Source organism: Nerophis ophidion, linkage group LG01, assembly GCF_033978795.1.
Source record: "Nerophis ophidion isolate RoL-2023_Sa linkage group LG01, RoL_Noph_v1.0, whole genome shotgun sequence".
Classification (NCBI taxonomy): domain Eukaryota; kingdom Metazoa; phylum Chordata; class Actinopteri; order Syngnathiformes; family Syngnathidae; genus Nerophis; species Nerophis ophidion.
The window spans coordinates 8,655,421-8,671,826 of NC_084611.1; the positions used below are offsets into that span (position 1 = coordinate 8,655,421).

General features: G+C 37.3%; 1 protein-coding gene across 5 annotated transcripts in view; it reads left to right on the plus strand.

Moving 5' to 3' along the window:
* poli (polymerase (DNA directed) iota) overlaps window positions 1–13,628 on the plus strand; it is a 76,990-nt gene extending 63,362 nt beyond the window's left edge. For 2 of the 5 annotated variants that reach the window (XM_061895402.1, XM_061895356.1), the window contains exons 6-10: window positions 2,438–2,616; window positions 2,679–2,770; window positions 2,838–2,971; window positions 4,185–4,402; window positions 8,130–13,628. In XM_061895402.1, coding sequence (XP_061751386.1) covers window positions 2,438–2,616; window positions 2,679–2,770; window positions 2,838–2,971; window positions 4,185–4,402; window positions 8,130–8,843 — 1,337 coding nt within the window. In that variant the 3' untranslated portion in view covers window positions 8,844–13,628. The remainder of the gene's footprint in view (window positions 1–2,437; window positions 2,617–2,678; window positions 2,771–2,837; window positions 2,972–4,184; window positions 4,403–8,129) is intronic. The other 3 variants (XM_061895365.1, XM_061895387.1, XM_061895426.1) reach the window with 3 other exon arrangements.
* The last annotated feature ends 2,778 nt before the right edge of the window (window positions 13,629–16,406 follow it).

Genomic DNA, 16,406 nt, shown 5'->3' on the forward strand with positions numbered 1-16,406 from the left:
TTATTCTTTTATTTCCAAATGTATTATTAGCCTGTTGAAAAAGTTGATTTTGATAATTACCTCAGAAAGCTGCAAATACAACAGAGGCATTGAATTTTTATTTCAATTTTATTTGATATGCCATTGATATTTTTTTATTATTATTATTGGAAACTTGATTTCGCATGTCACTAAAGTTATATAAGCCTTCATTGTTCAATATTCAATGCAAAACTTGTTTGGGTCCCTATTAAAAGGTTCATTTGTTCAACTTTGGCCCGCGACTTTGTTCCGTTTTAAATTTTGGCCCACTCTGTATTTGAGTTTGACACCCCTGCCATAGAGGATCATCTGTTCCACGGGTCAAACTGTCGCCATCATAACCCCTTATTTGACTAAGAGATATCTATAACGTAACATTTCAACAACGCCATCAAGTTAACAGTCATTGTAGGGCTGGGTGATATGGCCTTTTTTTTTAACATCTCGATATTTTTAAGCCATGTCACGATGCACGATATATATCTTGATATTTTGCCTTAGCTTTGAATGAACACTCGACGCATATAATCACAGCAGTATGATGATTCTATGTGTCTACATTCAAACATTCTTCTTCATACTGCATTAATATATGCTACTTTTAAACTGTCATGCAGAGAGGGAAATCACAACTACCGTATTTTCCAGACTATAAGTCGCAGTTTTTTTTCATAGTTTGGCCAGGAGCGCGACTTATACTCAGGAGCGACTTATGTGTGAAATTGTTAACACATTGCCGTAAAATATCAAATAATATTAAAGCTGCAAGCAGCAATGGTGTTTTCTGCATTTACCCATTCCACATATCTTTACCTAGATTGATAGATAGTACTTTATTGATTCCTTCAGGAGGGTTCCTTCAGGAAAATTAAAATTCTAGCAGCAGTGTACAGAGTTGAGATCAATTTAACAAAAAGTAAAAAGTAAATAATGGGGGTTTAAATGGAAAAAAAAATAGAGAAATATTACAATAAGAATAAAAAATAAAAAGCAACAATGAGAATAAAATTATAACAGTGAAATAAGAATATAACAAGACAAAGTAGGCAGTAGTGACCATGTTATGAAAACGTAGTACCCCCCGCCCCAGAGAGGAGTTGTACAGTCTAATGGCGTGTAGGACAAAGGAGTTTTTGAGTCTATTAGTCCTGCACTTGGGATGAAGCAGTCTAGAACTGAACAGGCTCCTCTGGCTACTGATAACACTATGCAGAGGGTGACTGGCATCATCCAGGATGCTCACTAGTTTGTCCACAGTCCTCTTCTCTGCCACCGTCACCAGTGAGTCCAGTTTCATTCCCATTGTAGAACCGGCCCGCCTGATCAGTTTCTCAAGTCTGGAGTTGTCCTTAGATGTACTGCCCCCCCAGCACACTACCATGTAGAACAGAACACTGGCAACCACAGACTGGTAGTACATCAACAGGAGTTTTCTACAAATGTTGAAGGAGTGCAGTCTCCTGAGGAAGTACAGCCTTTCTTGTACTGGTGGTCCGTGTTAACAGTCCAGTCCAGCTTATTGTCTACCCAAACCCCAAGGTACTTGAATGAGTCCACGGTCTGTACCTCAACTCCCTCGATCACAATAGGTTGTGACCGTGGACCCGACCTTCCAAAGTCAACGACCAGCTCCTTGGTCTTTGACGGATTGAGCTGCAAGAGGTTCGTGTGGCACCAGACAACAAAGTCCCTCACCAGATTCTGAAACTCCTTCTCTCTGCCGTCCCTGATGCACCCGACGATGGCTGTGTCATTACCTAACTTCCCTGCATCATGGGGTCACACTGGTGCTTCTTTCTGTCACCCATACATGCTGGTGCTTCCTGCCATCACCCAGACAACATATCTTTACCTGCACATTACCTACCTTCTCTGTATCATGGAGTCAAACTGGTGCCTCCTTCTTTCACCCAGTCAACATATCTTTACCTGCACATTACCTACCTTCTCTGCATTGTGTGGTCACGCTGGTGCTTCCTGATTTTAAGCGGCTATCTTGAGACGGAAGCGGCATTATCGCAGAAATTCTTGGAAGGCTCGTAAAATCAAAACCGGAGCAGTTAGAAAAACTCTTTGCACAACTTTTAATCAGAATGGTTCAATCTCTTTCCTGTGCGAGGTTGAAGCCGACACAACAAACGCGCTCAGAGGAGATAATGTTTGAAAAAAGGTGACGGGTTTGGACACCCCAGTTGTAAACAAACTGAGCAGCACTCAATAGCCTTGATTTACTGTTTTTCATTTTCCATCATGTTAACCACTCATTAAAATAATCAGAGATACTGAATACCTGTCAGGTTTTGAAGGAAGACGGAGCTTCCGGAGTTAAGTCTGCATCTTGGGAAACGATCAGCACATTATCATGCAACCCCCTCGTAACTGTATCGCCGTGTTCAGCACGATGCTACGTCTTCAGGGGTCGGTCACCAAACCGCCAAGAAGCTCCACGCCCTGGGATTGGTCAGCGTCAGAGACCTGCAGCTCTTCCCTCTGACTGACCTGGTGAGAGAATTCGGAGCTCCGAGCGCGACACGTCTGAAGAATCTATCGCTCGGCGTGGACAGTTCTCCGGTCACTCCATCTGGAGCCCCTCAGGTGCAGTCCAACAGCGTATGATTATCAAGGCGCTGTCCGTACTAACGTACGACTGGTTCTAGTCCCTCAGCGACGAAGACTCCTTCAAGAAAATGTCAACCGCCAAAGAAGTGATGGAGAAGATGGAGCAGCTCCTGAGCAGCCTGGTGGAGAGGTCAGAGGCCTTTTAACTCGTAATCTGCATCATCTTTCTCAGTGTCAGACTTCGGTTTGCGATTCAGGATGCGTAAAGACGGCAGGCGGCCTCAAACCCTCCGGCTCACCCTCCGTAAATACTCGGCGACCAACAAGTGGCACAGCCGGGAGAGCCGCCAGTGTCCCATCCCCCACCACGTTGGCCGCACGATCACCTCAGGTAAGAAGACCTCAAGATGTAAATGTTGCATAAAGACGTGTTACGGTCTGTTGTGGCTAGAGATGTCCGATAATGGCTTTTTTGCCGATATCCGATATTTGGTTATTGTCCAACTCTTAATTACTGATACCGATGTATAAAGTTGTGGAATCAACACAATTTATGCCTAATTTTGGTGTGAAGCCCCGCTGGATTCTTTAAACAATGTAACAAGGTTTTCCAAAATAAATCAACTCAAGTTATATATATATATACATGCCATATTTATTATTGAAATCACAAAGTGCATTTTTTTTTTAACATGCCTCAAAACAGCAGCTTGGAATTTGGGACATGCTCCCCGGTTGAGGTGGGGGGGGTATGGGTAGCGGGGAGTGTATATTGTAGCGTCCCGGAAGAGTTGGTGCTGCAAGGGGTTCTGGGTATTTGTTCTGTTGTGTTACGGTGCGGATGTTCTGCCGAAATCTGGCATTCTTGTTTGGTGTGGGTTCACAGTGTGGCGCATATTTGTAACATTGTTAAAGTTGTTTATACGGCCACCCTCAGTGTGACCTGTATGGCTGTTGACCAAGTATGTATTTGTGAATGTGAATTATATTTATATAGCGCTTTTCTCTAGTGACTCAAAGCGCTTTACATAGTGAAACCCAATATCTAAGTTACATTTAAACCAGTGTGGGTGGCACTGGGAGCACGTGGGTAAAGTGTCTTGCCCAAGGACACAACGGCAGTGACTAGGATGGCGGAAGCGGGAATCGAACCTGCAACCCTCAAGTTGCTGGCACGGCCACTCTACCAACCGAGCTATACCGCAAATTTTATATGCTGGAAAACAAAATTGTGGCGACTGAGCTGGCAGTTTTATACAGTACAATTTAAAAATAAAAATAAAAAAATGTGGTTTTGTACAGCGTAGGTAAAAAAAGACAGACCATTATACACATGTTTTATATATACACATTTATATTCATACTATATATTATTCACTGTTAAAAGAGGCCCTTTGAGGGCAACCATAACTGCGATGTGGCCCTCAATGAAAACGAGTTAGACACCTGTGGTCTAAAGCTTATGATCAAGTTATTTTCCCTTCAGCTTTTCAGTATAGCTTTCACTCACCAGAAGAAAAATTGTTTGAGTGCAATGTTCCGCTAATCTCTGTGAAACATTCGGATGTTTGCCTTAGCGATTCACTCTCTGAAATGTCTGTCAGCCGGCAGTGATGACGTCGTGTTACATCTGGTCTCCCTGGCCATGAAGCTCTTCTCCAAAATGTTGGACATCAACTCGGCCTTCCACCTGACCCTCATCAACGTGTGCTTCAGCAACCTGCAGGCCAAAGGGCCTTCTGCCGGCGGGCGGAGCTCCATCAAATCCTTCTTCGCGCACGGCTCCTCACCTAAAACATCCTTCTCGTCTCCTCAAAGACAGGTAAGTGTCTCTGTGTGACCCTGGCATGATGTCTATATATAATGTATTTATTTGCTTACTTACTAATAGTATGTTCACTATTTTATTTAAGGACAAAATTGTTATTTCGATGAAGGTGTTCTGTTTCTTTCATGAATTGTAATCAACAGAAAGATATTGTTTTGACCCAAGAACTACAAAGCTGAGAGGTAGCAGGGCCTGACTCCCCTCAAGGCGACCTCTTCTATGAACTCTTTTACGACCTTTTCTGTAAACTGTTTTATGAACTTTTCTTGGAACTGTTCTATAACTATTTGGTATCGGGACGATACCCAAGCGGTGAAAAATGGATGGATGGATGTGGTATCATCAAAAACTAATGTAAAGCATCCAAACAACAGAAGAATAAGTGATTATTAAATGTTAACAGAAGTGTAGATAGAACATGTTGAAATGGAAAATAAGCAGATATTAACAGTAAATGAACAAGTAGATTAATAATCAATTTTCACAGCTTGTCCTTTATAATTTTGACAATATAATAGAATGATAAAACACACAATATGTTACTGCATATGTCAGCAGACTAATTAGGAGCCTTTATTTGCTTACTTACTACTAAAAGAAAAGTTGTCTAGCATGTTCACTATTTTATTTAAGGTCAAAATTGTTCTTCGATCGCATATTGTCAGAATAATTGTATCTAAGTTATCACAAAACTTTGTGTTTCAATGAGTTCCCGGCGAGAAGACAAAAGCTGCCTTTGATCTACCAAGAAGAAGGCTTGAAAAAAAACTCTGCTGTGGCGGATGGGAAGCGACATGAAGGTGTTCTGTTTCTTTCATGTACTGTAATCAACAGAAAGATATTGTTTTGACCCAAGAACTACAAAGCTGAGAGGAAGCAGGGCCTGACTCCCCTCAAGGCGACCTCTTCTATGAACTCTTTTACGACCTTTTCTGTAAACTGTTTTATGAACTTTTCTTGGAACTGTTCTATAACTATTTGGTATCGGGACGATACCCAAGCGGTGAAAAATGGATGGATGGATGTGGTATCATCCAAAACTAATGTAAAGCATCCAAACAACAGAAGAAAAAGTGATTATTAAATGTTAACAGAAGTGTAGATAGAACATGTTGAAATGGAAAATAAGCAGATATTAACAGTAAATGAACAAGTAGATTAATAATCAATTTTCACAGCTTGTCCTTTATAATTTTGACAAAATAATAGAATGATAAAATACACAATATGTTACTGCATATGTCAGCAGACTCATTAGGAGCCTTTATTTGCTTACTTACTACTAAAAGAAAAGTTGTCTAGCATGTTCACTATTTTATTTAAGGCCAAAATTGTTCTTCGATCGCATATTGTCAGAATAATTGTATCTAAGTTATCACAAAACTTTGTGTTTCAATGAGTTCCCGGCGAGAAGACAAAAGCTGCCTTTGATCTACCAAGAAGAAGGCTTGAAAAAAAACTCCACTGTGTAGGATGGGAAGCGACATGAAGGTGTTCTGTTTCTTTCATGTACTGTAATCAACAGAAAGATATTGTTTTGACCCAAGAACTACAAAGCGGAGAGGAAGCCGGGCCTGACTCCACTCAAGGCGACCTCTTCTTTGAACTCTTTTACGACCTTTTCTGTAAACTGTTCTATAAGTAATTGGTATCTGATCAATACCCAAGCGGTGAAAAATGGATGGATGGATGTGGTATCATCCAAAAATAATGTAAAGCATCCAAACAACAGAAGAAAAAGTGATTATTAAATGTTAACAGAAGTGTAGATAGAACATGTTGAAATGGAAAATAAGAAGAATGAACAAGTAGATTAATAATCAATCTTTACAACTTGTCATTTATAATTTTGACAAAATAACAGAAGGAGAAAATACACAATATCTTACTAAATATGTCAGCAGACTCATTAGGAGCCTTTATTTGCTTACTTACTACTAAAAGACAAGTTGTCTCGCATGTTCACTATTTTATTTAAGGACAAAATTGTTCTTCGATCGCAATAACAAACATATTGTCAGAATAATTGTATCTAAGTTATCACAAAACTTTGTGTTTCAATGAGTTCCCGGCGAGAAGACAAAAGCTGCCTTTGATCGACAAAGAAGAAAGCATGAAAAAAACTGCTGTATAGGATGGGAAGCGACATGAAGGTGTTCTGTTTCTTTCATGTACTGTAATCAACAGAAAGATATTGTTTTGACCCAAGAACTACAAAGCGGAGAGGAAGCAGGGCCTGACTCCCCTCAAGGCGACCTCTTCTTTGAACTCTTTTACGACCTTTTCTGTAAACTGTTTTACGAACTTTTCTTGGAACTGCTCCATAACTATTTGGTATCGGAACAATACCCAAGCGGTACAAAGTGAAGTGAATTATATTTATATAGCGCTTTTTCTCTAGTGACTCAAAGCGCTTTACATAGTGAATGAATGAATGGTTTATTTTGAGCCATGCAAACAAAACAAAAGAATGACATAAAATACAAAATAAATATATAGATACATTATTTTTACACCTATATTGAAAACATTACATGTGACTAATCTTTTGTAGATGTCAAGATTGGCCCAAAAGGGAGTGGGAAGAAGTAAACTTATTAGGTCCCACTCCTATTGGATTTAAAAAAAAAAATCCAATTAGTGAAACCCAATATCTAAGTTACATTTAAACCAGTGTGGGTGGCACTGGGAGCAGGTGGGTAAAGTCTCTTGCCCAAGGACACAACGGCATTGACTAGGATGACGTAAGCGGGAATTGACCCTGCAACCCTCTAGTTGCTGGCACGGCCACTCTTCCAACCGAGCTATACCGCCCCCAAAGCGGAAAGGAAGCAGGGCCTGACTCCCCTCAAGGCGACCTCTTCTTTGAACTCCTTTACAACCTTTTCTTTGAACTCTTCTGTAAACAAAGGCGATGGCTGTTTATGACCCCCGTGCCTTAGAAACAGCTGTTGCCGTGTAATCAGGGAAAGTCCGAATGAAAGAGGGGGCACACAATCTTTCGCCACAGCGTGTTGAGACACTGTAAAATTGAACCAAATTGAATTCTGTCTCGGGGCTTCACGGTGGCAGAGGGGTTAGTGCGTCTGCCTCACAATACGAAGGTCCTGCAGTCCTGGGTTCAAATCCAGGCTCGGGATCTTTCTGTGTGGAGTTTGCATGTTCTCCCCGTGAATGCGTGGGTTCCCTGCGGGTACTCCGGCTTCCTCCCTACTTCCAAAGACATGCACCTGGGGATAGGTTGATTGGCAACACTAAATAGGCCCTAGTGTGTGAATGTGAGTGTGAATGTTGTCCGTCTATCTGTGTTGGCCCTGCGATGAGGTGGCGACTTGTCCAGGGTGTACCCCGCCTTCCGCCCGATTGTAGCTGAGATAGGCGCCAGCACCCCCCGCGATCCCAAAAGGGAATAAGCGGTAGGAAATGGATGGATGGATGAATTCTGTCTCTGTTAAATTCCTTGCTTCTTGTCTCGTTTAAGAGATGTCATCAGTGTTTAATGTACCGTAAGATATTTTGTTAAAATAAAGCCAATAGTGCCATTTTTTTGTGCTCCCCTTTATTTAGAAAAGTATCGAAATACATTTTAGTACCGGTAACAAAATATTGGTATCAAGACAACCCTAATCAGGACACCCCTATGTTTTTTTTATTGACAAATATTCACCACCTAGCCAAGATTGTCTTTTTTTGATGACATGTTTTCTGTTTTTTTAAAAAGGCCGTACCTCTCGTCCCCCTAAAGGACAAGTCCTCCCCGTGCGGTGCAGAAAATGGCTTCATCACATCCAGCGTGACGACTCCAGAGAAGACCACAAAAAGCCCGCCGAGCTATGACGCGGCAACACCCGGGGTTGAAATGGAACAGAGGGCTTCTGTCCCGGCGGACGTGACGTCACCCGGCAGCCCCACATGTCGGCGCCAGGGTGATGCCGCTGTCACCGTGACACATGGATTACCCCCAGACGTCGACGCAGAGGTGTTCCGCGTCCTCCCTGTGGAGATCCAGAAGGAGCTTTTAATGGAGCGCACCTCTCAGCCGTGTCCTCTTCCTTCCAACCCTCCCCTGACTTCACCCCAAACCTCCCGGAATAGAAACAATACAGAGCAGGGGGTTGTCTGCGACTTGGATCCGTCGGAGGGAGGTGCCACGCCGCATCATCCACAGCCTGCGGGCAAGAGCGCGCTTCCAGGAGAAACCACCTCGGAAGCAAAGAGACTGTCATCTGACTGCCAGCTGCCACTAAATGTGGACCCTCACGTCTTCTCCCAGCTGCCAGCTGACCTTCAGGCCGAGCTGATGACTGAATGGAAGCGGGAGAAGCCGCTTCTGAAGGTCCCGGCGGCCAGGAAACCTGCCAGAGCTAAAGGGAAGAAAGGTGCGGGAAGCAGCAGCCAGGCAAACAGTTTGTTGGATTATTTTAAACATGCTTAGTTACAAATATTAATACATAAGAGGTTTATACTTTCCCTACAAACCATTAAAAGCATTCTAGTTGCGGCCAATAATGAAAAATAAAACAAAAAATGTCATAATTGGATTTTTTTTTAATCCAATAGTTTGTTTGATTATTTTAAGCATGCTTAGTTACAAATAATAATACTTCAGAGGTTTATACTTTCCCTACAAACCATTAAAAGCATTCTAGTTGCGGCCAATAATGAAAAATAAAACAAAAAATGTCATAATTGGATTTTTTTTTAATCCAATAGTTTGTTTGATTATTTTAAGCATGCTTAGTTACAAATAATAATACTTCAGAGGTTTATACTTTCCCTACAAACCATTAAAAGCATTCTAGTTGCAGCTAATAATGCAAAATAAAACAAAAAATATAATAATTGGATTTTTTTTTTTTTTAAACCAATAGTTTGTGGGACTATTTTAAGCATGCTTAGTTACAAATAATAATACATCAGAGGTTTGTACTTTTCCTACAAACCATTAAAAGCATTCTAGTTACGGCCAATAATGAAAAATAAAACAAAAAATGTCATAATTGGATTTTTTTTTTAATCCAATAGTTTGTTGGATTATGTTAAGCATGCTTAGTTACATATAATAATACATCACAGGTTTATACTTTCCCTACAAACCATTAAAAGCATTCTAGTTGCGGCCAATAATGCAAAATAAAACAAAAAATATCATAATTGGATTTTTTTTTAATCCAATAGTTTGTTGGATGATTTTAAGCATGCTTAGTTACAAATAATGATACATAAGAGGTTTATACTTTCCCTACAAACCATTAAAAGCATTCTAGTTGCGGCCAATAATGAAAAATAAAACAAAAAATGTCATAATTGGATTTTTTTTTAATCCAATAGTTTGTTTGATTATTTTAAGCATGCTTAGTTACAAATAATAATACTTCAGAGGTTTATACTTTCCCTACAAACCATTAAAAGCATTCTAGTTGCGGCCAATAATGTAAAATAAAACAAAAAATGTCATAATTAGATTTTTTTTTTAATCCAATAGTTTGTGGGACTATTTTAAGCATGCTTAGTTACAAATGATAATACATCAGAAGTTTATACTTTCCCTACAAACCATTAAAAGAATTCTAGTTGTGGCCAATGATGCAAAAAAAAAAAATGTCGTCATTGGATTTTTTTTTCAAACCAATAGTTTCTTGGATTATTTTAAGCATGCTTAGTTACATATAATAATACATCAGAGGTTTATACTTTCCCTACAAACCATTAAAAGCATTCTAGTTGTGGCCAATAATGCAAAATAAAACAAAAAATGTCATAATTGGATTTTTTTTTAATCCAATAGTTTGTTGGATTATGTTAAGCATGCTTAGTTACATATAATAATACATCATAGGTTTATACTTTCCCTACAAACCATTAAAAGCATTCTAGTTGCGCCAATAATGCAAAATAAAACAAAAAATGTAATAATTGGATTTTTTTTTTCAACCAATAGCTTGTTGGATTATTTTTAAGTATGCTTAGTTACAAATAATAATACATCACAGGCTTATACTTTCTCTACAAACCATTAAAAGCATTCTAGTTGCAGCTAATAATGCAAAATAAAACAAAAAATATAATAATTGGATTTTTTTTTTTTAAACCAATAGTTTGTGGGACTATTTTAAGCATGCTTAGTTACAAATAATAATACATCACAGGTTTGTACTTTTCCTACAAACCATTAAAAGCATTCTAGTTGCGGCCAATAATGTAAAATAAAACAAAAAATGTCATAATTAGATTTTTTTTTTAATCCAATAGTTTGTGGGACTATTTTAAGCATGCTTAGTTACAAATGATAATACATCAGAAGTTTATACTTTCCCTACAAACCATTAAAAGAATTCTAGTTGTGGCCAATGATGCAAAAAAAAAAATGTCGTCATTGGATTTTTTTTTCAAACCAATAGTTTCTTGGATTATTTTAAGCATGCTTAGTTACAAATAATAATACATCAGAGGTTTATACTTTCCCTACAAACCATTAAAAGCATTCTAGTTGTGGCCAATAATGCAAAATAAAACAAAAAATGTCATAATTGGATTTTTTTTTTAAATCCAATAGTTTGTTGGATTATTTTAAGCATGCTTAGTTACAAATAATAATACATCATAGGTTTATACTTTCCCTACAAACCATTAAAAGCATTCTAGTTGCGCCAATAATGCAAAATAAAACAAAAAATGTCATCATTGGATTTTTTTTTTAATCCAATAGTTTGTTGGATTATTTTAAGCATGTTTAGTTACAAATAATAATACATCCCAGGTTTATACTTTCCTAAAAACCATTAAAAGCATTCTAGTTGTGGCCAAATAATGAAAAATAAAACAAAAAATGTCATAATTTTTTTTTTTTTAATCCAATAGTTTGTTGGATTATTTTAAGCATGTTTAGTTACAAATAATAATACATCACAGGTTTATACTTTCTCTACAAACCATTAAAAGCATTCTAGTTGCGGCCAATAATGCAAAATAAAACCAAAAATGTCATAATCTGATTTTTTTTTTTTAATCCAGTAGTTTGTTGGATTATTTTAAGCATGCTTAGTTACAAATAATAATACATCAGAGGTTTATACTTTCCCTCCAAACCATTAAAAGCATTCTAGTTGCGCCAATAATGCAAAATAAAACAAAAAATGTAATAATTTGATTTTTTTTTTTAAACCAATAGTTTGTTGGATTATTTTACGCATGCTTAGTTACAAATATTTATACATCACAGGTTTATACTTTCCCTACTAAATATGCTAAATGATAATAAAAATAATATGTCAATGTGTATATATATATATATATATGTGTATATGTATGTAAAAAGCACTGAGTAAATAAATATTACAAATAATGCTCACATTGTTGTAAATAAATTATTTACAATAATAGTACTGAAAATACTACATAAATCAACTTTCTAATAGTACTCTTGTAAGTAAATGTGCTAATGATGGCGATAATTAAGCCAATAATTTGTGGTAAATAAATAATTATTCAAAAAATATAAATAAAAAAGACATCATAACAAAGAACACAAATTTTTCCATTATTAATTGTTGGAGCTCTCGTTGTTGTTATACCATATGATCATTATGACCGAGAAAAAATATATTTGCACAGTTTTGTTTTCCATACAGCTCCCTTAAAACATTCTAATTATGAACACAAATATCATAATTGTTTTTTTTTTGCCCAGTCAGTAGTAAAAATGCAGCGCACATTCTTACCCCACTTCCTGTGCAGTGTTGATTGTTGTCCCTCAAAAGTGTTTTTTTATATTCAAACTGATCCGGTGATCAGTTGTAACAAGCAAGTCTTGATTCGTACGGAATTCCTTAAAAAAATATATAAACAAAAAAGTTACATCTGGTTGTTCTATTCACGTTGTTTATGCTATTTTGCACCGCTGTTTTTGTAAACAAAGCAGTAGAATAAGAGTTTATATGAATAAAAACAACACTGATTGCACTTATTTTCCCTATTTTGTCAGTCTACCCCAGGGCAGCTGTGGCTACAAATGTAGCTTACCACCACCTCCTGTGAATCAACGACGGGTTCCCGCTTCTCTGTGAGTGCTTTTGAGTATCTTGTGTTAGAAAAGCGCGATATTAAATCTCATCCATTATTAGGGTCTGCCAGGCCCATTGCAAAAGGACTCCACAGGAGTCCTTTTGCAATGAGCCAAGGACCCTATTGAAACTGCTGTGTTTTATTATTATTCCGCACCTTCGCACCCTAATTTGACCCCCTTAACATGCTTCACAACTCACCAAATTTGACACACACATCGGTATAGCAAACCTCCCCAAGTTATTAAGCAACCAAACCCCAAAAATGAAAATTGCGCGCTAGCGCCCCCTAGGAAAAAAAACAACAACAGACTGCTCATAACTTCCGTTAGGAATGTCGTAGAGACATGAAACAAAAACTTCTATGTAGAACTGACTTAGACCTACAATTCATAATTTTACTTTCTCGGGCAAAAATCAACAACAAGTTGGCAAAAACCCCTTCAATACAAAATTTTCGCAAAAAATGTTATTTTTGCCTCTTTGAGCTGTAATTTGACCCCTTTAAAATGCTTCTAAACTCACCAAACTTGGCACACACATCAGTACTGGCAGAAATTGCGATCTAATGAAAAAACTAAACCCGAAAATTAAAAAAATGCGCTCTAGCGCAATTTTTGAATAAAACACAGCAAAAACGGCTCCTAGGAAGAAAACACAAACAAAATTGCTTGTAACTTACAGTAGGAATGCCGGAAAGACATGAAACAAAAACTTCTATGTAGGTCTCACTTAGACCTACATTTATATGATTGGCATCCTTCGGCAAAAATCAACAGGAAGTTAAAAATTACCCCTTTAAAATAAAAGTTTTGTAAAAACCCGTCACCTTTTTCAAACGTAAACTCCTCTGAGTGCGTTTGTCGTTTCGGCTTCAAACTCGCACAGGAGAGAGATTGAACCCTTTTGATTATCATATTTGTTTTTATATTGTTTTTATTGGTTTTATATTTATTTATTTTTTGTTTTTATTCAGTCATTGGTGGAGCATAATATATGTATATATACTTTTTTTATTTTATTTTATTTTTTTATTTTTTTTACAATTGTCTTTAACATGGCTGTGCAGGACTTTGGAAACGTTATTGTTGTTTAAATGTGCTATATAAATAAAGTGGATTGGATTGGATTGGATTGATTAAAACTATCCAACAAAGTTTTGATTACTGCCCTGGTTTTGATTTTACGCGCCTTCAAAGAACCCCTGCGCAAAGTTTCCTAAAAAATGTCATTTTTGCCTCTTTGAGCTGTAATTTGACCACCTTAAAATGCTTCAAAGTGCAAGTTAAAGCTCTACTATGCAAAGCGAAAGCCATTTATCAACAACATCCAGAAACGCTGATCTGTAATTTGACCCCCTTAACATGCTTCAAAACTCACCAAATTTTACACACACATCAGGACTGGCAAAAATTGCCATCTAATAAAAAAAACAAACCCCAAAAGTCAAAATTGCGCTCCAGCGCCCCCTAGGAAAAAACCCAGACAAAACTGCTTGTAACTTCTGTTAGGAATGTCGTAGAGACATGAAACAAAGACCTCTATGCAGGTCTGACTTAGACCAGGGCTTGGCAGCGGCCAAAGGCGGACCCGACCAACGCTGCTTGCAGCTTTAATTATTATTATTATTTGTTTTAAGCTCCTAACTGTTATAATAGTATGTTTTTGTCAACACTCCTACTTTTCTCTTATTTCCTGTCCTGTAACCCGGTAAAGTCAGGCCTTCAAAATAAAAGTCTGCCAGTATAATGACACCCTAGTGCAGACCTGGGCACATGCGGCCCGTTAAGCTTTTTAATCTGGCCCGCCGGACATTCCCAAATATTTTTTTTACATCTTTAAGATGAAAACTTAAAGATCTAAGCTTTAGCTGTAGCTACCATTATGATGTGCAGTCATACAAAGTATTTCAATGGTTGAAGTCTGCGCTTTTGCATGATATACTAGTTACTATGGTCACATAATTAGTTACTATGGTAATTAATTAGTTGCTACGGTAATCTAATTAGTTACTATGGTAATCTAAGTCACAGCAGCTCAGACGAGGCACCAAGCAGTGTGGGTGAGGAGCGTTTCCACAGAGTTTTTAGCATTCAATCAGACATGATTGTGAAGTTTTGTAGTAGTTTTCCTAAAAATATATATATTGGCCCCCAGATAAAAAAAAAAATTCTCAAAATTTGGCCCCCCGAGTCAAAATAATTACCCTAGTGAGAATATCTCCATGTTAAGAAACTCGACTTCAGCTCCGCCATGATGTCTTATCGGCTACTTGAAGAAAAATGTAAAGTAACACGTTATGTAGTACGTATTTTTCCGAATTTTATTATTGTCTGAATGCTCCATACATATGGTTTTTCTTCTTCGTCTTTTTCTCCAGATTTTGGGGCGCTCTACCTTCCACATTTTTCATCCGAATTAAACCGTTTCAACTTCAAACTGTTCAGCCTACTCGGGAATTGCGGGCTTTCCCTTGACAAATTCCCAGATTTCCCAGAATTCCGGGACATTTTTCCCATTCAAAATGAATTGGCCATTTATCAAACTTCCACCATTTTCACATTTTTCTACCGATTCAAACCATTCCATTATCAACACATTCCACTCATCCTGGACATTCAAAAGATCATTTTTTTCAAGTTAAAAAAAATTCCAGGGATTTTCAGAAATCCATTTTTTTTTCAAGACTTTTTTCACAATTTTTTTCTGTCGACTACTCCTTCCACATTTTTCAACCCACTTCAACTATTCTACCGTCAAAACTATCCTCTCAATCAGGAGAAAAAAAACAAGGTGTTTTTTTTGCACTAGAAAAATTCCCGGTTTTCCCAAAACTCCAGGAATTCCATAAGACCATTTCTCAATTAAAAAATGTTACTACTTCAACCTTTCTCGACCGATTTGAAAAATTCCAACCCAAAACTATTTCAACTTTCACATTTTTAAGCATTTTCAAAAATATCCCGCTTTTCCCCAAATTTCCAGGAAATTCCCATTAAAATGAAATGGGACATTTTTGCAAAAAATGTAATCCCTACATTTTTCAACCTATTCCAACCATTCCAACATCAACACATTCACCTCATCCTGGACAGTAAAACTATCATTTTTTCAAGTTAAAAACATTTCCAGGAATTCCCAGAAATCCATTTTTTTTAAACCCTTTTTTCACCCTTTTTTCTGTCAACTACTCCTTCTAAATTTTTCAACCTACTTCAACTATTCTACCGTCAAAACTATCCTCTCAATCAGGGAAAAAAAACAAATTGTTTTTTGCACTAGAAAAATTCCCGGTTTTCCCAAAACTCCAGGAATTCCATAATACTATTTCTCAATTAAAAATGTTACTACTTCAACATTTCTCGACCGATTTGAAAAATTACAACACCAACATTTTCAACTTTGACATTTTTTTTAGCATTTTCATAATTTCCAGGAAGTTCCTATTGAAACGAAATGGGACATTCTTCCAAGAACCACAATCCTTACATTTTTCAACCTATTTCAACCATTCCAACATCAACACATTCCACTCATCCTGGACATTCAAACTATCATTTTTTTCATGTTAAAACATTTCCAGGAATTCCCAGAAATCCATTGTTTTTCAAACCCTTTTTTCCATCAACTACTCCTTCTAAATTTTTCAACCTACTTCAACTATTCTACCGTCAAAACTATCCTCTCAATCAGGAAAAAAAACAAATTGTTTTTTGCACTAGAAAAATTCCCGGTTTTCCCAAAACTCCAGGAATTCCATAATACCATTTCTCAATTAAAAATGTTACTACTTCAACATTTCTGGACCGATTTGAATGATTCCAAGACCAAACTATTTCAACGTTCAAATTTTTTAAGCATTTTCAAAAATATCCCGCTTTTCCCCAAATTTCCAGGAAATTCCCATTAAAATGAAATGGGACATTTTTCCAAAA